Source organism: Meles meles, chromosome 4 (assembly GCF_922984935.1).
Source record: "Meles meles chromosome 4, mMelMel3.1 paternal haplotype, whole genome shotgun sequence".
Lineage (NCBI taxonomy): Eukaryota > Metazoa > Chordata > Mammalia > Carnivora > Mustelidae > Meles > Meles meles.
Window position 1 is genome coordinate 66,606,876 of NC_060069.1, and position 24,528 is coordinate 66,631,403.

Sequence of the window (24,528 nt, forward strand, 5' to 3'; positions counted from 1 at the left end):
TCTATCTTAATTTTGTAACATTATTAAATTGTCACATAATGTAATTTGCCTAGAGACTAGATTTACAGGCTTTTGCCTCATATTTGGGAAATTAGATTGGCATCTTTGTATATCCTTTGATAATTGTGAGAAATATTAAAACTCCTGTCTGTAAAATCATATTAAAAGTAATTTTTATACAGTCACATATAATTAATTTATACTTTTTAACTGTAAAACAAGCTTATTAGAAGTTAATTTGGGTCTTTGCCTGAGATCATGGATCATAGGTCAAGGGTCAGATAGGATCGCATCTCTAATTTCCATAGAATTTCAATGAAACCAAACATGAACAGCTTTTTTAATTTTCCTATGGTCATTGGTTAAGTTAGTATTTAGATCAGGAATTTTTTTTTTTCCCAGTATAACTTTTTAAATTCCTTTTTTCCTCCTTGAGGTTCTGAAAAACATGTCATCTTAGTGTTTTAGTGGATTTAACATCAGATAATTCCCTCAGAGATTATTGGTAATTCATTCTGTTTTTACTCATTTGTAAAAGAGAGATACATGTCTTTGCACTCTGCTCAAGGCATAAATATGTTTTTAAAAAAGGGATGTGTTTACTCAATTGTAACATACAAAATACAAAATCTCAAACAGAATTCGTTTTATATTCTAAGTTGTATTAGTGCTAGCTCTAATACTGAACCCACCAGGGAGCATTTTAATTAGTAACTGGAAAATGCATGGCTTGCAGGGAATTTAAAGGAAGAGTCATTAGGAACAGGAAATGTGGGTGCCTCGGTGGCTCAGTGGGTTAAAGCCTCTGCCTTCAGCTCAGATCTTGATCTCAGGGTCTTGGGATCGAGCCCTACATTGGGCTCTCTGTTCAGCAGGGATTCTACTTCTGTCTGCCTGCCTCTCTGCCTACTTGTGATCTCTGTCTGTCAAATAAATAAATAAAATCTTAAAAGAAAAAAAGGAACAGGAAATGTACTTTTTTTCCAGCTGAAGATTAAAATCTAGAAAGGGAATGAAATGCATCATTTCCAGAAGCGTCCTAGGTTGACAGGATGCTATTGCTAACTTCCGGTTTGACTGACGTTTGACTGTGGTAACTCAGATTCCTTACCTCCAAGAGGGTGATTTCAAGCTAATCACCCTCTGGGAAGTAAGGAATCTGAAGATAAGCATTCCACAGACAATACTGAGTTCACCCCTCAGTTGTTTTATACAGTGAGTGAATTCAGTTTGAGGGGAAGAATGGGTAAAGGTGAATGAAGATGCCCACAGTGTTTCCATGCCAACAGGGAGAAGCTGTGCTGTTAAACAGCTGTGCCTGCAAAGTAAGGGACGTCTTGTCATTCTCATGATTGAGTCTTAAGAGCTGAGAGAGTCCGGCCTCTCTGTTTCCTCCACTTATGAGATGTCTTCTCTTTTCTCCTGGGCTGTGTTCATTGTCTGACTTAGAAGGCAAGCTTTCCTGGAGTAAGTGAGCCAACCTCCTACCCTTCACAGAAGGGCACTGCCCAACCCAGCACTTTTGTCTCCCTTGCTTCTGAGAATTTCCCGCTGGGGCACTTGCTTGGGCATTTTGCTGCCTCAGGCATCAAGGTGGCCTCTGAACATCCCCTTCCCCTTCCAGTACAAAGATGAGCTAGAGGAACCGTGAATGCATGATTGCCGGGTAATTTCCAGGGCTTGTTGTTACCCCTTGGGCTAATTGCTTGTCCCTTGTCTTGGGAACTTTATTTCCCTGTTTGCCTAACATTTACTTGTACTTCTCACAAGTTGGAGAAATAATATTGATTAATACATTATTCAAGAGATCAGTCAGCCCTGTTGAATATTGTCCAGCTAAACTGATCATTAAATTCATCTTCTTGAGACTCACTCACCTGGGCAAATAGAGAATAGGATTATTACCACTCAGGATGCACTGAGAAGTGTGGACGACACAGTCTTTGTTCAATTTCACATTGTGTTATTTGGGTTTGCCTCTCAATTGACCTTGCCACATTTACTTTTAATCTGATAAATCTGTATTAGAGCACATATTGCCAGAGATTTTTTTTTTTAATCTATAACAAGGCTAGTTGTTTCTTGAAATCTCTCCCTAGTTGAACTAATGATTAGGATAATTTTAAATTTTATATTGGTACACCACTTTAAATTTCTGCATTACTAACATATTTTTTATTTAGATGAAATTCTTTACACTTAGCAATTTTATTATGATATTTTGAAGTTATGATTTCTGAATTATTTCAAAGAATACTTCTGCTGTCAACTCGGTGATAAGAGTCAAGTGAATAAGAAACTATCCAGGTATTAGATAAATGGTTTTCTTGATGTTTGCTTTTCATTTCCTGTTCCTCCATTTAACTGTTCTGTAGCTTTGCATTTAAATTAGTCACACCTCTGTAGTAGTTTCTTCCAGCGTAAACTAGGACTGACATTTTCTCTCTGCTCCCTAGAGATTAAATGAGAAGTTATGGTTTAGGGTTTTAAAATATTTTGGATTCTATGTTCAGAGTCTGCAGTGTCACTTCTAATAACAAGCATTTCCAGGGGCACCTGGGTGGCTCAGTGGTTTTAAGCCTCTGCCTTCGGCTCGGGTCATGATCTCAGGGTCCTGGGATCGAGCCCTGCATCAGGCTCTCTGCTCAGTGGGGAGCCTGTTTCTCCCTCTCTCTCTGCCTGCCTCTCTGCCTACTTGTGACCTCTCTTTCTGTCAAATAAATAAATAAAATATTAAAAAAATAAAAATAAAAAATAAACCAAGCATTTCCAGATCAGATTTTTAAAATATGGTACTGAATCACAATGTTTTATACAAGAATGAACTGTAAAGTCTTCATAGAATCTTTATAAAAAATTTAATGTGAAGATATATTTGATTGGGGGTTTTTAAGTCTTTCTGGATTTTTTTTCTGAGAATTATCTTTCTTTATTTGAGAGCGAGTAAGTGAGAGAGGAAGAGAGAGACAAAAAACACTGGTGGGGGAGGGGCAGAGGCAGAGGGAGAGGGAGAAGCAGTCTCCCTGCTGAACAGGGAGCCTGATGTGGGGCTTGGTCCCAGGACCCCGGGATCATAACCTGAGCCAAAGGCAGATGCTTAATGGGCTGAGCCATCTAGGTGGCCCATGTCTTTCTGAATTTAATTTTTAATGTTTTCATTTTAATTTTTTTATTATGTTCAGTTGGCCAGTTACAGTACATCGTAAGTCTTTTGTTGTAGTGTTTAACAATTCATTAGTTGCATATAACACCCAGGGCTCATCACCACATGTTCCTTCCTTAATACCCATCACCCGGCCACCCCATCCCCCCACCCCCCTCCCTTCTGTAACCCTCAGTTTGGTTCCCAGAGTCCAGAGTCTCTCGTGATTTATCTCCCTGTCCATTTCTTCTCATTCAGTTTTCCCTCCCTTCCCCTGTGATCCTCTGCTCTATTCCCTATGTTCCACATATGAGTGAGACCATATGATAATTGACTCTCTGTGCTTGACTTATTTCACTCAGCACAATCTCCTCCAGTTCCGTCCATGTCGATGCAAATTGTGGGTATTCATCCTTTCTGATGGCTGAATAATACTCCATTGTATATATGGACCATATCTTCTTTATCCTTTTGTCTGTTGAAGGGCATCTGGGCTCCTTTCACAGTTTGGCTATTGTGGACATTGCTGCTATGAACATTAGGGCACATGTCCCCTTCTTTCATTACATCTGTATCTTTGGGGTAAATACCTAGTAGTGCAATTCCTGGGTCATAGGAAAACAGTACAAAGGTTTCTCAAAGTGTTAAAAATAAGTCTTTCTGAATTTTTACAAATAATCCTAAGAAAGAATTGAAAGCACTTAATTGGGTGACTCACAGCAGTGAGAGATTGGTAATTTTTTGCTTACAAATTTAATAATAGATTATTTCCAACCACATATATAAAACTTTAAAGGAAAACTATTAGGTTTCATTTTTTTTAAAGATTTTATTTATTATTTGACAGAGATACCACAAGTAGGCAGAGAGGCAGGGAGAGAGAGCGGGAAGCAGGCTCCCTACTGAGCAGAGAGCCCAAGGCGGGGCTCGATCCCGGGACCCCGAGACCATGCCCCGAGCCAAAGGCAGAGGCTGAGCCACCTAGGTGCCCCAACTGTTAGGTTCCATTTTATTAATCCCATTTACAAGCTTGGCTCAAATGTCATTTCTTCTTAGGAGGGGAATCAACTTGGAAACTGGACACCTTCCTCTGTAACTACTTGACATGTAATTGTTGTGGTTCTTCCCACAGAACTTTGTTGATGGGGAGTGTTTTCTATATCTGGTCTCCCCTCTGCTTCCTGATGCCGGGAGCATATCTTCTTGATTTTGAATTTTCTGTTAAGGCTGTTATTGACATGATGTACAACCACTGGTAGATCTGGGCCTACTGTGGCTACTTCTAAGGAAAATTCTGTAATTTGGCAGCCAAATGATGTCCAACTCTAACTCTTTCAAGTAATACGTGAGGTGAAACTCCTGCGTATGCTGAGAATTACATAATGTCCATTGGTTTTCCCCTTTGTGCTTTCACGTTTTCACCTAATACTCATGATGAATGATTTACTGCTTTTGCAGCTTTGTTTTGAGGAAACTGTTTGGTCTGACCTAATTCTGAATCTATCCCTTGCTAATTCTACTATCTTGGACAGTTTTTTAAAAAGATTTATTGATTTATTTTAGAGAGCGAGTGCATGCGGGGGTGGGGAGGGGAGATGGAGAGGAACAGAGAGTCATAAGCAAAGGGTGTGCTAAGCGTGGAGCCCAGCTTGGGGCTGGATCTCACAACCCTGAAATCAAGACCTGAGCTGAAGCCAAGAGTTAGATGCTTAGCTGATGGTGTCACCCAGGTGCCTCTATCTTGGACAATTTATTTAACATCTCTACACCAGGGGGTTGGTAAATTATGGCCTATGGACCAGATCGATCCCACTGCCTATTTTTATATGGTCTGTGAGCTAAGAATAGTTTTTATGTTCTTAAATGCTTGAAATTTTTTTTAAAAGAACAGTATTTTGTGACATAAAAATTATATTAAATTTGTATTTTAGTATGTGTAAATTAAGTTTTAATGGAATACAGCCATGCTTGTTCATTTATGTATTATTTGTGGCTGCTTTTATTTCATAATAGTACAAGTATATGATTCACAAAGCCTAAAATTTTTATGTCTGACTTCTTTGCCGAGAAGGTTTGCCTATCCCTAGTCTAAAGCTCAGTGTCCTCTTCTGTACAAGGGGGAAAATAGCACCTATTTCAGAGAGATCTGAGATAATGTATGAAAAATGCTTAGTATATTAAGCACTTAGTAAATGTTAGCTGTTGATGTTGTCATCATAATATTTGTAGTTTTTATCTTCCCATAATTTATAAGGTAAAGGTGGGCCTGAAATTCTCTTCCTTTTCTACCCACTAAAAATAGAATTGTTTTTATATTATTCATCTGTAAAATTATTTTATTTTATTTCTTTCTTTAGAGAGAGTGTGGGGTGGGGAGAGGGTTAGAGGGAGAAGGAGAAAGAGAATCTTGGGCAGACTGCCCGCTGAGCGCGAGCCTGTTGCCAGGACTTGATCTCACAACCCTGAGATTGTGACCTGAGATGAAATCAAGAGTCGGATTCTCAACCAACTGAGCTACCCAGCCACCCCTTATTTTATTTCATTTGTATTAAAATATTCTGGTATTCCTGATGTTCAAAGATCTCCGCAAACTCCCTTCAACCCACTCTACCATTTAACTTTACATTACTCTCTCCATCTTGCTTACTGTAGCCCAACTGTACACCTGATGACCTTTGTACACCTTCCCTGTCCTCTTTCCCCCTTCATCTCCCATTTCCACGTACCAAGCCTAATCCACCTTCCAGAACCTGGCACCAACATCACCGCCTTCACACAACCCTACTGTTAGTGTGTACGCGATGCCACACAATCCTCCTTCCCCAACAACAAAAACACAGAAGAATTTGGAGAGTAAAATCTCTCCTGGTGACTTTCTTGAGCATTCTGTCTCTGCCTTTGAGAGCACACATGACTTTCTTGGTTGTGTCTTAATTATACATAGACTTCTGATCTGTTCTTCCAGGGCGATGCCATCGTGTTGCTCGGTGTCGTCCCCCAGATGTGTTACACGTATGGGTATCTAATGCATGTTGTTGGGTTTTTTTCAAGTGTATAAATTTTTCTTTTTTTCTTTCTGTCTTTCTAAAGTATGGATTTTTGGCCTCTTTTTCAGACAGAATTCCTTGACATAAGCCAGCTGTCTTTCATCCATGATTTGGGACCAAAGGGCATGTAAGTTCCAGTGTTGTGTGTTAAAGAGAAGAGGGAAAGTTGATAAGTACTGCCCTTTGATTTACCGGCGGGCCATGGGGACAGATCTTACTGGCTTTACTACCTGCTGCTTTTCTTCCCGACAGAGTCTGAGCCGCTCGGGGCATCTGTTTATACACGGTGCTACCTTGCTGTATTGAACACCGGTACCAGCTGCCCCATCCCCTTTCTTTTGTGCTTCCAGCACATACGGTTGCCTCTGGCCCAATGTTAGGGGTGTTTCATACAAGTAGCAAATATGTTATGTGGGAAAAAGCATTAGAAATAAACATACTGTGTTGCATATTTGAAAGTTGCTAGGAGAAGAAATACTAAAAGTTCTTGCCACAAGAAAAAAAAGTTATAGCTATGTACAGTGATGGATGTTTACTACATGTATTGAGGTGATCATTTTTGCAGTATATACAAATACCACATTAATGTCTTATACACCTGAAACTGGTATAATGTATATCAGCTATAGCCCAGTTTTAAAAAATCGAATATACCGAATCCCTTCTTTTTAATAACTTAAAAAAGTTAGCTGTTTATCACTCATTTTCATGATTAAAAATGCTACTGGCATAAAAACAGACACATAGACCAGTGGAACAGAGTGGAGAGCCCAGATATGGACCCTCAACTCTATGGTCAAATAATCTTCGACAAAACAGGAAAAAATATTCAATGGAAAAAAGACAGTCTCTTCAATAAATGGTGCTGGGAAAACTGGACAGCGATATGTAGAAGAATGAAACTCGACCATTCTCTTACACCGTTCACAAAGATAAACTCGAAATGGATAAAAGACCTCAATGTGAGACAGGAATCTATCAGAATCCTAGAGGAGAACATAGGCAGTAACCTCTTCGATATCAGCCACAGCAACTTCTTTCAAGATAAGTCTCCAAAGGCCAAGGAAACAAAAGCAAAAATGAACTTTTGGGACTTCATCAAGATCAAAAGCTTCTGCACAGCAAAGGAAACAGTCAACAAAACAAAGAGGCAACCCACGGAATGGGAGAAGATATTTGTAAATGACAGTACAGACAAAAAGTTGATATCCAGGATCTACAAAGAACTTCTCAAACTCAACACACACAAAACAGATAATCATATCAAAAAATGGGCAGAAGATATGAATAGACACTTCTCCAACGAAGACATACAAATGGCTATCAGACACATGAAAAAATGTTCATCATCACTAGCCATCAGGGAGATTCAAATTAAAACAACATTGAGATACCACCTAACACCAGTTAGAATGGCCAAAATTAGCAAGACAGGAAACAACGTGTGCTGGAGAGGATGTGGAGAAAGGGGAACCCTCTTACACTGTTGGTGGGAATGCAAGTTAGTGCAGCCACTTTGGAGAACAGTGTGGAGATTCCTGAAGAAATTAAAAATAGAGCTTCCCTATGACCCTGCAATTGCACTGCTGGGTATTTACCCCAAAGATACAGATGTAGTGAAAAGAAGGGCCATTTGTACCCCAATGTTTATTGCAGCAATGGCTACGGTCGCCAAACTGTGGAAAGAACCAAGATGCCCTTCAACGGATGAATGGATAAGGAAGATGTGGTCCATATACACGATGGAGTATTATGCCTCCATCAGAAAGGACGAATACCCAACTTTTGTAGCAACATGGACGGGACTGGAAGAAATTATGCTGAGCGAAATAAGTCAAGCAGAGAGAGTCAAGTATCATATGGTCTCACTTATTTGTGGAGCATAACAAATAACATGGAGGACATGGGGAGATGGAGAGGAGAGGGAGTTGAGGGAAACTGGAAGGTGAGATGAACCATGAGAGACTATGGACTCTGAAAAACAACCAGAGGGTTATGAAGGGGCGGTGGGAGGGGGTGGGGTGGGGTGGGAGGTTGAGGAACCAGGTGGTGGGTAATAGGGAGGGCACGTACTGCATGGAGCACTGGGTGTGATGCCAAAACAATGAACACTGTTATGCTGTAAATAAGCAAATAAAAATAAATAAATTAAAAAAAATAAAAAAAAATGCTACTGTATAAAATTTATGCTAGGTAACGAGATTGACATTTACTTAATGATTATTTTTCTTCATAAAGTGAGTGCTCAAGCGCTTAGCTTCTTTAGGGCTAAGAGCCTTGTTAGTAGTGGTTTTCATTTTTTCCTTTTGTTAGGCCATTAGTATTGTTATGTCTTGTCCTACCTTTCAAAATCAAGACATTTCTCTTTCCAAAGCTCTAAGAGCTGTGCCCTATTCCTTTGGTATGGGTTGGTCCTAGAACTGTAGGTAGAAGGATGAGGAATATTTGGGAATCGGTGGGTGAGCACCCCTAAGGGTCTCAACAGCAGGTGAACCGGCCCTGTGCGGGCCTTTGGCAACATGCGGGGTCTTTTTCAGCTTGTCGCAATGACTGGAGGGTACACTCAGGATAGGGAACCAGAAGCTAGGATGCTTAAAGTCCTGCCGTGTGTGCGAGAGACTTTTGCTGCCTCCAACCCAACCAGGCGCTTTTAGAGATCAGCTGCTAGAGTATCCACCTAGTGAATGTGCGGGCGAAGAAGGAAGGAGAGGAATGTGATGTGAGAACGAAATAGTTTATTTAGTCCCAAGTCATGAGGCTGTATCAGCAAAGTGAGAGTTGGAAATCCGAAGACCCTGGGTTAACTTGGTGTCTCTTTCAGAGAAGGTATGATAATGAAAAGATCCGGGGGACACAGAATACCAGGCTTGAATTGCTGTGGTCAAGGAAGAGCCTGCTACCGCTGGTCCAAAAGGTAGGTCTTGGTCGTTCTGTGGGTTTGTTTTAAGAAACTGGATATTTGGGGAATTTTCACAGACTGGTTTTCAATTATATACCTATATCTTTTGAAAGTCACAACAGAGCACATTTTAAATTTTTTTAAAAGATTTTATTTATTTATTTGACAGAGATCACCGGCAGAGAGGCAGGCAGAGAGAGAGGGGGAAGCAGGCTCCCTGCTGAGCAGAGAGCCTGATGCGGGGCTCGATCCCAGGACCCTGAGACCACGACCTAAGCCAAAGGCAGAGGCTCAACCCACTGAGTCACCCAGGCGCCCCTAAATTATCTTAAGTTCCAGATCTCAGCATCCATGTCAACATTCTAACTCAAACCTGGACTTGTAGGCAGAGTGTGCAAACTTTTATTATATATGTAAAAACCTGGTTGGCAATAGAACTCATGGGTCAGCCAAAGAACACATACAAATGGCCAGTAAGGACAAGTAGATAGCTCAACCTCACTAGTCGTAAGGGGACTGCAACTCAAAACCATAGTGGGGTCCAACTTCACACCCACCAGGATGGCTATCGTGAAAAAGATACACAGTACCAAGTGTTGTTGACAAGGATGTAGAGAAGTCGGAACACTACTACATTGCTGGTAGAAACAGGAGATGGTGCAGGCACTCAGTGTAGCACTTTCTCAAAATGTTAAACCTAGGAAGTGGGATTACCGGGGGCTATGGTAACTCTAGGTATTTACCCAAAAGAATTGACAAAATGTGCATGTATCAAAACTTGTAGAAGAATCTTCACGGCAGCGTTATTCAGAATAGCCAAAAGATATGAGCCATCCAATGTCCGTCACCCGATGAATGGTTAAACAAAGGGGGGGTAATCCATATAGTGGATTATTATTTAGCCATAAAAAAGAATGAAGATGAAGGGAGATGGGGGTTCTTTCTGGGTTGATGAAGATATATGGTAGTATAACTTTTTGAATATATTATAAACCTCTGAACTATATACTTTTAAAGGGTGAGTTTTGCAGTATGTGAATAAATTGTTTAGAAATTTTTTTTTTAAATATTTTATTTATTTAGTTGACAGAGAGAGAGGTCACAAGTAGGCAGAGAGGCAGGCAGAGAGAGAGGGAGAAACAGGCTTCTCACTGAGCAGAGAGCCCGATGCGGGGCTCGATCCCAGGACCCTGAGATCATGACCTGAGCCGAAGGCAGAGGCTTAAACCACTGAGCCACCCAGGCGCCCCTGTTTAGAAATTTTTAATGAAACAAAGAATAAAGTGCTAATTCATGCTATGTCCTGAATGAATCTTAAAAGCGTTATGCTAAGTGAAAAAGCCAGACACAAAAGGCCACATATTATATGATTCCATTCATATGGAATGTCCAGAATAGACAAATCTTTAGAGACGGAGTAGATGAGTGGTCTTGAGGGGCTGGGAGGAGAGGAGAATGGGAAATGACTGCTAATGGAAATGGGGTTTCTTTTGGGTGGTGACAGTATTCTGAAATTAGGTATCAGTGGTAATGGTACACAGCTTTACAAATATACTAAAAACCACGAACTGTACACTTAAAAAATAAACAAAAAGAAAAATTTGTCAGACTTCAGGGATGGTAATTTTACATTTACATTTGCAAGGATGTATAATGTGCTGTGTGATATAGACAGAGAACTTTATTTCATATCCTGTATCCTACACAACCAAAGACTCCTGTGGGTCAGTATTCTCATCTGGTTCTTATTTGTGTCCTCAAAGCACTTATCACAATGTTTTGAATGTAATAGACAATAGTTGTTTGTTAATAATAATATTTTACTGGAATTTTGGAAAAATATTGAGAAGTATACATTATTTCCCCAGCCTTGAAAGGGTTCTGTGAGTTCTGTGTGCATATGAAATTGAGCTAAGGGTATATTAAAAATATATAAACCCTGAACTAAGATTTACCTTTAAACATAGTTAAGGTACACTACCAGCAAATAAATACCATTAAGTAATGCTCTCATTATCTCAGTTTTGAAAGGATGGCAGAAATTACAGGTAGGAGATCAAGAGATTAGAGAAAATTGAAAATTTCTGTGTTCCAGTAAAACCGTTTTAGTAAAACAAAAAAGGAAGTAGTATACTAGAAAATGTGTGTTTTCAAATAAACTGCTATAATTTACATAAGCACACAGTAGGGCCCTGGTGCAGATTCCTCCTGAGCACCCCACACACACACACTCCCCCAGTTGGCTTCGGCTAAGGCAGCTAGCTGCTGGGGGTCAGTCCCGAGGGTTCCAAAGGCAAGCCATTGCAAGCCTTTGACTGCAGACACTCTGGGCAATGCAGGTCTGCTTGTGTGCACGCTGAGCAGACTGGAAGCATTGACGGCCCCCAGGAGCAGCCCTCAGCTGACCCTGGCAGCCCTCTGGTAGGTGATTCTGCTACAAGCTCTGCACTTTCTCCACAGGGCCCTGACGGGTTTGCAGCCCAACTGCCCACAATAAAGGACATGCAAACACAACACACCCTTGATGGCTCCTTTCCTGCTTCTCCTTCTCCTTCCCTGCCTTGGCTCCTAATAACTCCCTAATACGCCCTTTTTAAATGACTTTGACTTACCACCTCGTCTCAGAGTAGACTTGTGGGCCAACCAACCTGAGACCTCGATTCAAGAAATGGAAGCCTCGGTCTGGTCCATGCAGTCATTTATTGAGTGCCTAATGTTTGCCGGGTTGTGTCCTAGCTCCTATAAAAATCAGGCAAAATCCCTGCTCTCACAGAGCCTTACTGGAGGAGAAAGGAAGGCAGTGATGAAGCTGACGAGCACTGGGGACGGTATCTGTGCAGCTGTGACCAGAAGGCAGTGGGGGTGGTGAGGGACTCGAGGATCGGGGTTGGGGGTGGGGTGGGTAACTTTAGTTCCCAGTGTCAGGAAACTGCTCTGGGAGTTACAACCTCCATGAGAAGGGGCAGCCAGAAAAGATGGGGGCCAGACTTTGTTATATAAAAGAACTTAGCTCCCTCACATCTTAAACTTGGGATTGAATCAGGCTTCAACCAGGACAGCCTAAAGAGATATGATCTTCCCTGGAATGAAATGTGTCATCATTTTAAATTGTATAAATCTTTCCACAAAGATTGAAGCCTTGGTTCCCCATTAATAAGGATCTCCTGAGTTACATTTGTGGGTTATAAGGTGTCAGTACCAAATAAAATGATAAGAAAGAGCTGACAAAATTAGTTTAGAAATTTTCTCACATTAGAAACTATTAGTATCTCAACAGGAGTTGCTTTTAAGGATGACACATTCATAACTCTCTTATTTTTATGTCCGTAAAAAACATTCTGATCACTTTCTTATTTATGCTACCTTAACAAATCAGTATAAAGCAAATGGGGCAATTAAACTTTCAATCAAGTCTCATAATGGCCTCGTCTCAGGGACAAGTAAAAAAAATAAAAAGACAAACATGGCAGACATTTCTTCCCACAATTTAAAGCATCTGCTTGAACAGCCTATCTGTTGAGCAACTTCTTGGCATTGGGTGGTAGACTAGATGATATGTTTCTTATCTTAAATGATGTCTGAGGAGAAGGAGACATATAGATTTTAAGAAATAAATTTAGCATTTATTTCTCCAAACTTTGAGCTATACCAAGAATTCTACAGACAGTGAATAAGCAGACAAATAATCCCAGGGACGTGTCCTGAGGAAGCCAAACAGGACGGAAGGTGGGTTGGGGGCGGGGCCAGCTCTTTACCCTGGAGTAGCCTGGGAAGGCCTCCCTGGGGAGGAGAGTCTCAGCAGAGAGCTGATGAACAGGAAAGGACTGCCCTTGGGAGGATCCGGAAAAAAATGTTTCTAGGTAGAGGAATAACAAATGTAGAGGTGCAGAGAACAGCCTTGGCAAATCTGAGGAACAGCCAGACGTCAGTGGTGGGAGACAACAGGAGGAGAGGCTGAGAAGGCCGGCTCTGGTGGTTTGTCCGCATTTTTGTGCCACAGCAAGGAGTGGCCCAGGCAGGAGGCATCTTGTTCGAAGGGACTATGATCTCACCTCCTTGAGAACAAGAACGTTTGTAAAGTGCCTCGTTGTCAGCTTGAGGCGCAGTGCTGAGCAACGTATATGAATCACCTCTGTTATTTCGCACAAATACAGATGAGCTGGGCATCACTGTTCCCCTCATTTCATGGGTAGAGACCTTCTGCTTCAGTCACCTAAGTCACACAGACAGGTGGCTGAGCTGGAATCGGAGCCCAGGGAGGATGACGGGTAGGTAGGTGCTTACTCCCTGGGTAGCCGTTGCCGAATTCCAGAAGACAACTTGACCAATTCCTTTGTTGATGCAGAGAAAGGAAAGAAATCAGAAGAATTTTAATGAATGACATAATTAAGAAGAGCTTTATATAAAGACCAGGAGTCAATTTACCCTGATGTTTAATGACTATTAAAAAGAATTGATGAAAACAAAAATTGTTATCTTTGACATTCAGCTTTAAAAATCCCGCTGACACCTGAGCACCTGGGTGGCTTGGTCGGTTAAACGTCCAACCCTTGATCTCCGCTCCCCTCTCAGGGTCATGAGTTCAAGCCCCATGTTGGACAGCACACTGGGCGTGGAACCTACTTTTAAAAAAAAATCCAGCTGTTACTAGTAAACTCTTCTGTATTTGCAGGCTGCCTCGTCTTGGAAGGCCAGAGGCAGAATGCACATAGGAGACCCCATGGATATCAGCGCCAGTGTTCACCCGTGCTCTCGCCCCATAGTACACCCAGCCCTCTCCTTGCCATTGCTGAACAAGGCTGCTGAGAGCCTGTACAGATCCTCTGTGCCAGTTAGAGAAAAGTACCATTTCTGCAAGATGTCATGTACCAAATGTCCTGGTATAGGACTTGCCTGCTCAATGGTCTGTCCCTAATGCCATGTTTGGCGGCCTTTGTCCTGGTGGTTGTGCCACCAGCCTCTGCTCTCAGAAGCTTTTCTGAGATTTGTTTTGTGATGCCAATCATGGGAGCCGGTACACCTGGGTAGGGGTCACCCCACTGTCATCCCTCACTGTGGACCCCGGTGTGGTGCTCTGGTGAGAGCTCGCATTGCTGCCATTTAGGTGTGCTTTACTTCCAGGCACAAAGGTTCACCAGGCTGCTGTGTTTGACTTTCTTCTCCGACCAGCAGGCCCGGCAGCTATGGTTTTCAAAGCCTCTGGCTCCTTCTCACTCAGTAGGATGGCACGGCGGTTCTCTGGGCCTGGGCCATGCCTCGTGCCCGCTAACTTGTACCGCAGGTGCAGCTGGGAGAAGGGACTGCGGCTAAAGAAGGAGCTTTAAACAGATACGTGATCCGCCCTGCTCTCTTTTATCCTGAACTGAGGTTAGTCCATAGGCAGCCTGCACGTCCGCACTCACAACTCAGGCCTTCCAAACCACGGAGTCCTCATTATATCATGGCTTGAGCCGTGACACTGACATTGAGCAGTGTTAGGAGAATGCGTACGAAACGTAGAATTCCTGCCTTTGCTGGCAGTTATTGAGAATGGTATCCATTATACTGCTCAGTTGCCTGCTGTTAGGTCCCAAATGAGAAACTTCCTTTGGAATTTAATTTTTGGGGGAGACACCTTTTATTTCTTTAATTTATTCACTGGGTAAGAATAACCAGGAGGCTCAGACGCAGGTTGGCATACTGTCACCATATTTATGTTAATGTTGTGGTTAGGTGTTTGCTTTCTGTGACTTTAATGCTTTTCCTTTTGTTAACATGTCATATGTATGTCCTTCACTGTTAGTCATCCTAACTCCATCCCGTTTCCTTTTATTGGGAAGGAGCCAGGCCGTATTTTAAGAAACAAATGAATGAAATGAATCTAGGTGGAGATTTGTGTGTGTTAAATCCCAAGCTCTAAAGCCACTAAATTGTAACGTGGTTAGCAATTTCAGTAACAATTTATTACAGATTTTTTTTTTAGATGCTGGCTTTCATGTCACATTTACAATATTACTTATGTTCAGGTGTTCCAGCCTTTCCTGTTCTATAATGGGCTTTGGCTTTGTCTGATATTTGATATAATATGCCCACTATTATTTTATTGTTATGAACTGACTGACTTGATAATGACACAATGATGCATTTATGTAAGTAAATGTGATTATATGGTGGTGTAGGCAGCATGACACAGTTGCCACTTGTATTCATTTTAAATCAGTCCCATATGGTCTTGCCTTCTCACTGTCATTGTCCTGCCTGGCATCTACATCCTTACTGCTCAAACGTCATGCTAGCCTGGGTGTCACCCATGAACTTGTGAGCAATGCAGAATCTCAGTCCCTGCCCCAGAACTACTGAATCAGAATCTGCATTTTATTTTTATTATTTATTTTCTTACTGTTATTTTTCATTGAAGTATGATTGGCATATAATATTACATTAGTTTCAGCGTACAACATTGTGGTTCAACATTTATGTACATTATCAAATGCTCGCTACGATATATATAGTTACCATCTGTGGCCCCGCAAAGTTATTAAAATATCATTGACTATATTCCCTGTGCTGTACTTTGCATCCCTGTGACTTATTTATTTTACAACTGGAAGTTTGTACCTCTTAATCTCCTTCACCTGTATGCCCATACTTCCACCCGTACCTGCTCTGGTGACCAGTAATTTGTTCTCTGTATTTATGAGTCTGTTTCTGTTTTGCTTTGGTTGGTTGGTTTTTGTTTTCTTAGATTCCACAGGTAAGTGAAATCACATGGTATTTGTCTGTTTCTGTCTGACTTATATCACTTAAGCATAATACCCTTTCTAGGTCCATTCATGTTGTTGCAAATGGCAAGATCTTTTTTTTATTGGCTGAGTAATATTCCACCACATTTTCTTTATCCATTCGTCAACAAGTTACTTCCATATCTCAGATATTATAAATAATGTTACAACAAATGTAGGGGTGTATACATCTTTTCAAATTAGTGTTTTTGTTTTCATTAGGTAAATATTACAAAAGTGAAAATGCTGGATCATTTGGTATTTCTGTATTTTTTTAGGAACCTCCATATGGTTCTCCGTAGTGACTGCACCAATTTACATTCCCACCAGCAGGTCACCAGGGTGCCCTTTTCTCCACATCCTCACCAACACTTATCATTTCTTGTCCTTGTGATACTGCACCGAATCTGCATTTTAACAGGATACCCATGTGAGGCATATTCACAGTAAAGTATAAGAAGAGTTGTTCTGTATTATTGTTGAGCTTGCTAACCTGCCATATTACATCCCTCTTTATCCTTCATAATTTTCTTTCTAGAACACAATTACAATGATAGTCTCATCCCCTTCCTTGCTGGGGCATGAGGATTCTCTTATTTAATAAGCATCCTGGTGTTTCTGTTAAAAACACAGATTGTCAGCCCTTTTTAATGGATCTGTGGTGGGGCCTGGGAAACTATTATTTTTTAACAAGCATCTCAAGCGCTTCTGATGGCAAAACAAGTTTAGGAAACGCTGGTTCCAGCGTCCTGAGCAGGGTCCTTAGACCCCCCTCAGTGTAGCCTTTGCCCATCATCTCCACGTGATACTCATTTGCCCATTGTTCCTTACTATATTCCCTAAGACCCGACCTCACCAGACTTTCTGCCAACACATGTAGCATTTCCATACCTCCATGCCTTTGCCCACTCTTCCCTCCATGTGGGATATACGCCTCGGCCACTGTGCTCAGATACCTCCTCTTTGAGTCAGTGCCTCTACCTCTTTCTCTTAGTGCGAACTAAGGACTCCCTCCTCCTTATACACATTGCCCCTACAGTTCCTAGTATCTTCTTTGTGCCCCACTAGCCTAGTAAGCCATTTGGAGAGCATGTCTCATTTACCTCTGTGCTATTGCTACCCCTACCCTAGTATCCAGCTTATCACTGTATTTTCCCTTTATGAAACTTATTAAAGTTTTTATTTATTTATTTATTTGAGAGATAGAGCATGGAGGGGAGAAGGTCAGAGGGAGGAGCAGACTCTCGGTGGAGCTGTGAGCCCAATGCGGGACTTGATCCAGGGGACTCTGGAATCATGACCTGAGTTGAAGGCAGTCACTTAACCAACTGAGCCACACAGGCGCCCCCTTTATGAAACTCCTAAATATATATTGAGTTGAATACATATATGCTTCTGAGAGATCATGTACTATTGAACATTGTTTATTAATAGTCCTTAAAACCACAAGTAATTTGAATTAGAGAACAGAATATGTGGAGTATTAGATGTTTACTGGGTTGTTTTTAAAGGAGGATTTTTACCTGCCAAGAGACTTAATTTGCCTCTTTTATAACAGTGTATTTTACCAAACATGTTTCCAGTGCATTTCCATTTTTCCAACAGCTGAGGGTCCTACTGTACGTCCTGCAAGCTCTGCGTGCCCGGTTCAGGGGCGTTCTTTCAGGCTTTGCCGTTGGTGTATACTAAGCTAATGAATTGCTTTGAACTGCTTGGTGCCAGTACTTCTTAGAAAAACATAATAGACCTCCTGTTCGTTTTCTGTGATTGTGGTTGTTACACAGTGATGTTTAAAAAATAAATACCCTATGTAAAAAATAAAACATCTACAGTCTGGTAGAGTGTTTGCTTGTCTTAACTTGTTCTTCTTTTTGTTTCAGTAATCAACTCTAAAAATATTTATTACCTTCTTACAGGTGGTTGATAGTGAAAGATTCCTTTTTGCTATATATGAAACCAGACAGTGGTGCCATTGCCTTTGTCCTGCTGGTCGATAAAGAATTCAAAATTAAGGTGGGGAAGAAGGAGACAGAGACCAAATATGGGCTCCGAATTGATAATCTTTCAAGGTAGAAATTTCAAATATTTTTAAAAGATTTCTCTCAAAAACAAAGTTTCTCTCCCAACCTTGAGTGAAGGAAGTAAAATAATTTAAGTGTTAGAAAATTGTTATTTTGAACTCATCCTCAACCAAAAATAATGAAATTACTTTTCTTTCTATATATTTTTAAGTATAGAATACCCAGTGTGAAACAGAATAAATAATCACATGTTGATTTATGCTTGTTTTAACAAAATGTATGCCTACTACAAAATTAATGACTTGGTAATGCCAACTTACCAAACAGATAAGTTGAGGAGTGATAGTTTCATATTTTTAAAAAATAAAATTTTACTTTATAAATTGATACCCTTTAGTTAACAGGAACACATAAACAGTGATTTGATTTACAAAAATTCTGCTTGCACACATATTTTAAGAAAGAAATCTTGAAGGGATACTCAAGTATACATTAACTATAGATTTTATTAGCGACTGTGTGTTAATGTTTTTTCTGGAAGATTGTACTTATGTAATATCTTTATCTTCTTCTCTATATATACATTAGGTTCTACAAAGTTCAGCCTCATTGATACAGATATGATTTTTTTCTTTTCACACATTGACTTACATAAATATATGTGTGTGTGTGTGTGTGTGTGTGTGTGTGTGTGTGTAAAAAGATGCTGAACTTCCTGATCTTCTCTGACAGCCTGAGGTTTAAGATTATCTCCCTCACAGTCTACTATAGTTCTAGTCACAGTAAGTACGTTTACGCATGTTAGAATGAATGAATGAGTAAATAATCTCAAAATTTATTTTTGCTATATTGAATATAGTTTAAAATCCTGCCCAAAATGTTCAGGAGTCTGCTTTTTTGATATAAATAAGATGCTCTCTGCTTAAAAATTTCAACCTATGTTTGCTGCAATACCAAAACAAAATGGCATGAGTTTAATTGTTAAATTTTTTTAAAGAAACAGAACACAGAGTGATCACTTTTTTCCACACTTTGCTTTTTTTTGAAGGACACTTATTTTAAAATGCAACAGCTATAGACACGCTCGGTGGTGGGGAGGGGCTATAGAAGAATTCATCCAGAAACACGGCACCAACTTTCTCAAAGATCATCGATTTGGGTCATATGCTGCTATCCAAGAAAATACTTTAGCTAAATGGTAAGATTGTTTTGCTCTAAGACTAATTTTTATAGTCATAGTATCTGTTGTTATAGCAGGCCTAAATTCATCTGGAAGCAGTTTTCAAAGCTGTGGAAACATATTCTGCCTTATACTTGCCAAGGGCCTTTCTTTAGAGGACTACCTGAGCGTAGGTTAGTTATCCAATTTTTGTATTTAAGATTTTCACAGTGAGCACTCAATAGCTAGCTTTAGATGTTGAAGTTTGATTTTAAAAGCTAACTTTTCCATTTTTAATGATACACGTGGAATGTTTATTTAAGTTATTAGCTGTAATTTGAGAATAAGAATTTATTTGCTAGGTATTTCTTTTCAATAAAATGCTTTGCATGATTTTCTACCCATGATTTGGAAACTGGTGTGTCTTCAGTCGCAGATGAACCATGGTGTGAGTTCAACAGGATGAGGGAATTCATCTGACTCATGATGATGAGACCAACTTGTTGTTCTCTCAGCAGAATGCAGCCTCTTCCTTCTGTCTCCTTACTGTCCTTCCTGCATGGCAGGCAGAAGATGGGATTTTCAGTCCTTGGTCTTCAGTTACACAAAGTAAACTGATGGCTTTGTAGTGACTCAGGAAGTGGCTTTTATCTGTAAGATCTCTTTCTTTTCATTAAAAAAAAAACAAACAAAAACACTTGTCTTTCAGGTACGTTAATGCCAAAGGGTATTTTGAAGATGTGGCAGATGCTATGGAAGAGGCAGAGGAAGAGATTTTTATCACGGATTGGTGGTTAGTATTTATCCATGGGGATCTCGTTGGAGGTTTCTACGACGGGAAATGTCAGTCAGTGTCGTGCTGTTCCAGAATCGTACATTATGAAAACCAGCAGTACCCGTAGATGATTGGGCTGAAGTCTCAAAAGTTAACTGTAATAGCCATCAGTGAAAAATCTTTTCAAAAAAGCTTGAACTCCAAATATATCCTTAAAATATTTAGCTTAAACAATTTTGTTTTGTCTTCCTCCCTTCTGTCCACCCCCCTCGCTCGCTCCCTCCCTCCTCTTTCCCTTTCTTTCTTTTCTTTTCTGTCTTTCTAGAGGTTATTTATTTGTCAGAGGCAGAGAGCACAAGGAGGGGAGCTACAGGCAGAGGAAGAAGCAGGCTCCCCACTGAGCAAGGAGACCAATGTGGGGCTCAACCCAGGACACTGAAATCATGACCTGAGCCAAAGGCAGACACTTAACCAACTGAGCCACCCAGGCATCCCTGTTTTTGTCTTTCCATTTGGAAATAGACACCCAAATATCCGTCTTAGTGAAGATTATTTTGCAACGCAAATACAGTTTTAGAAGTGGTAGAAAATAATCTTCCTTGGGTGCCTTTTTCATTTGGTATTTCAGTCACCAGGTCCAGTGAATATACTTCTGAATTGTCCTTTTGAAGCTAGAGTAGTTCCATTTGCCTATTACAGAATGACTAGGCCTGGTCAACTTTTTTGGAGATACATCGGACTTCAGCTTTTTGACCCTCTTTAACGAATGTCCATGGGAGTTGCGGTGCTTATCAGAGCCACTGGAAATCTCATACTCAAAACTCCTTTAGTTCTTGGAAAATTGTACTCTTGGCGTTGGTGTAGGTTTTATAGGTTGACTTTAGTTCCACTTACCCATCTGCCTGGAAAGTTAAAATCAGTTGCAGATGCCAAAATTGACTACAGTAGAAAATGAACATGTCTAAAATGTGTCTTCCTTCTAAGAATTCAGTTGCTGAAATGCTCCTTATTTTTCCCTATCTTGTTTCCTTTCAAATGCTATCTCACATATAAACTGTGACAATATCATAATTTACTTCCTCCTAATTCTACATTTGGGGAGAGGGGAGAGTAATTAGGAATATGAACTCATCCTCTTCTACTATTTTGTTGTAGTGATGTGGAAATCTGTCATTGTAGAGCATGCTTTCCCAATCTTGGCACTATTGACGTTTTGAGCCAGATAATTTTTTTAAAGATTTTATTTATTGGGGCGCCTGGGTGGCTCAGTGGGTTAAAGCCTCTGCCTTCAGCTCAGGTCGTGATCCCAGGGTTCTGGGATCGAGCCCCGCATTGGGCTCTCTGCTCAGCAGGGAGCCTGCTTCCTCCTCTCTCTCTCTCTGCCTGCCTGTCTGCCTACTTGTCATCTCTGTCTGTCAAATACATAAATAAAATCTTAAAAAAAAAGATTTTATTTATTTATTTGAGAGAGAGAGAGAGAGAGAAAGTGCACACAGAGAGGGAGAGGGAGAAACAGGCTCCCCGGTGAGCAAGGAGCCTGGTGTGGGGCTTGATCCCAGGATCCTGGGATCATGATCTGAGCCAAAGTCAGCTGCTTAATCAACTGAGCCACTCGGGCGTCCCTTAGCCAGATAATTCTTTGTTATGGGAGGTTGTTATGTGCCTTGTGGAAGGTTTAGCACCATCAGCATGTCTGGCTCTCACCTACTAGGGGCCAGTAGCAAGCTCCTGGTTACAGTCATGTCTTCAGACATTGCCAAATGTCCCCTGGAGGGCAGAGTCCTTCTTGGTTGAGAATGGTTGATCTAGGGTGGATAGACAAGGTGTGTGATGGTCCGCATGCCTGTGAACCTGTTTATTCTCACGTGTGTGGAGGAGTACATGTTGGCCTTTATTGTCAGATTTGTCTCTGCACTCAGTTACCAGGAATAAAAATAACTTTCACACTTAGGAGCTATTTATTTGGTTGAATGCTTTATAAACACGAGAATAAATTTAAGCTTAACGTAGTACTATATTTCTTTAGATAATATTTGGAAAGTTTGATGAAGACATGAGAGAGACTGAAGATAGTTTTTCCATTGAGCCCATGTTTTTATGTTTTATGCAAGAAAATAATATCTCTTTTGAAGGTTCTGAATAAAAATACAGGTTTCCATTTAAACATCTGAAGAGATGGAACCTATTTTCTGCTGTTGGAAAGAAAATAAACCAGGTTATTCCTTTTCTATGACTGTCTAGGATAACATCTTATTACCACACTCCCTTTGAAATGAAGCCTTCGTTGTAACTTCCCTTGTAAGAACTGAAGAAAATTCTTGCCGTGCAAGTATATTGCAAAAGAGAGCATTCAGAAGCTTAACCAAAACTGACATGTCCCGTATTGGTATACTGAGAGAGTGAAGAGTATAGTTTGGAAGACGAACTTGTCCTTTAGAAGCTTCTCATCTAATTCAAGAGATATCACATGCTTAAGTGAAAACTGTACTAATAAATTTATTAAATAATTAGTGTGCAAACGAAGGTGGATAAGGTGGATATAGTGAAATGAGAAACAACCTGGAAGCTTCTAGTTCTTTAATTCATTTAATCACCCATCCACTCACTTGTTCACTTAGTCCTTCATTCCAGAGCTCTTTAGCAAGCGCTCACCCTGGGACAGGTGCTGAACCGGGGACCCTGTGTGTGTGAAGATGCCTGAGAAGCAGCCCCTCCCTCAGAACAAGAGAGAGTCAGGAAGTCAGAGGGAAAACCACAGATTGGGGAGAAGTGAGTGATAAGGATTAAGATAGTGGAAGGCTATAAGGAAGGAGGAGCCCAGAGGCGGGGCAGGGCCTGAGCCTATGGAGCTGGAGCCGTAGAAGCTTCTGGAAAGAGAAGGCTGGCCTGGGGCTTGGTGATGGAGTTGGCCAGATGAAGGCAGGTGAATGCTTTTGGCAGAGGGATAGCCGGGACCTAGGCACGGAAGTGTGAGAGGGCACAGCAACTTGGGAGGAGGGTGGAGGTTGTGGAGCGCTGAAGCACAGCATCCTTGGGGATGGGATGGCGGGTGGAGATGGCCCTGAAGAGATGTGCCATGGGGAGACTGTGAGGGGTGGCGGGGGAGCTGCTAAGCAGTTTACACTTTCTACTGTGGACACTGGGAACCACCGACCATTTTTAAGCATGGGGATTTCAATCAGATTTGTTTTCTAAAAGGGATCATTCTGGTAATAATGTAGAAGAGGAGTTAATCCCTGGTTGTAGAGCCCACTTGGCAAGCTGTTGTTGTAGTGCAGGAGAGAAATGGTGAGGGCCTTAGCTCCAAACACCTTAGGGACCTGTTACAGCCTTAGGGCAAGTAGTTTCTAAGGCACAAAGTAACATTAATGGTAACAGCTATGATTTGTTAAATTCTTACAAGGGCCAGAGGCTGTGTTAACAGTTGTGAAGAGTGAGGCTCGGTAGGTAGTGAGGAAATTGCCCCCAGTCAGGCAGCTGGCAGGAGCTGGCTGGGACCCAGGTGTGTCTGCTCTAGAACCCCTGGATCCTGGAGCTGCCTCTCAGAGAGGACTGGCTACAGGGCATGATGTCTGAAGTTCCTCTAATGTATTTATTTTTTAAAGATTTTATTTATTTGACAGAGAGAGAGAGAGAGAGAGAGAGTGTGTGTGTGTGTGTGTGTGTGTGTACATGAGTGGGGAGAGGGACAAAGAGACAAGCAGCCTCCCCCACTGAGTGCAGAGCCCCACATGGGCCTCGATCCCAGGACCCTGGGATCATCCCCTGAGCTGAAGGCAGACGCTTAACTGACTGACCCACCCAGGTGCCCCTGCAGTTCCTCTTAGATCTGAAATTCTCTAAGAAAAGACTGACCTGTTTTGAGGTACCAGATAAATTAGTAATCAGATTTGGGTAGATTTGGCTTGGAGAAACGTCCTGAAGGGGTAAATTCTGAGGTAGATTGTCAAGGTAGAAGAGGTAATGACCCATTCAACAGCCCAGACTATCCGAAAACTAAAGTGAAGAGTAAATTCCAGTTGGATGTTGAAGGTGTCCTAACAGGTAGTTTCTATAATAAAGACGAGTGTCCTAAGAGGTAGTTTCTGTATAAAGATGAGGGTGAGCATTCTTCACTGGTTTCCATGGATTAACCAGAAGAACACTCATTTTATGCCTTCTCTGTGCTTGGTGCTATCTCAAGTCCCCTCTGAATCAACTGTCCAGCATTCACGGGAGTATGTCCAAAAATGAGGTCGGACTCCGAGATGTGGCTGTGAGCTCTGTTGCCAAATTGCTAATGGATCTTAGGGCAGATCCAGAGACTGTGGCTTAGCTCAGATCTCCTCTTGCTGGGGCAGCTCTGATTACCACTGGGCAGCCGGTAGATGGGCAGCAAGTGTGCTGATGCTCGCCACGTTGCCTCTTTATCCTGCCCATCAGGGCTGGGGGTGCAGGTGGGGGTTCTCCTCCACAGTCTCTGTGCCCAGCTGGTGCATTAACCGTGTCAGAAATAGGAGCAGTAAAACTAAAGAATTAAAAAAAAGAGATTTTTCATTTTTAAAAAATTATTAATTTTAATTCCAGTGTAGTTAACAGTGTTTTACTAGTTTCAGGTGTAACACTGAAACGAATTCAGCAGTTCTCTGCATTACTCTGTGCTCTGAATCCCTGATACCTGTTTACCCATTCCCCTCCTCCCCTCCCCTCTGGGGACCATCAGCTAGTTTTTTCTCTGTTTTAGT

General features: G+C 41.2%; 1 protein-coding gene across 3 annotated transcripts in view; it reads left to right on the top strand.

Annotated features, from left to right (window-relative positions):
- PLD1 (phospholipase D1) overlaps positions 1 to 24,528 on the top strand; it is a 205,241-nt gene that overhangs the window by 84,154 nt on the left and 96,559 nt on the right. For all 3 annotated transcript variants that reach the window (XM_046003568.1, XM_046003567.1, XM_046003569.1), the window contains 5 exons: positions 6,258 to 6,316; positions 9,011 to 9,103; positions 17,766 to 17,918; positions 18,919 to 19,068; positions 19,739 to 19,822. In XM_046003568.1, coding sequence (XP_045859524.1) covers positions 6,258 to 6,316; positions 9,011 to 9,103; positions 17,766 to 17,918; positions 18,919 to 19,068; positions 19,739 to 19,822 — 539 coding nt within the window. The remainder of the gene's footprint in view (positions 1 to 6,257; positions 6,317 to 9,010; positions 9,104 to 17,765; positions 17,919 to 18,918; positions 19,069 to 19,738; positions 19,823 to 24,528) is intronic.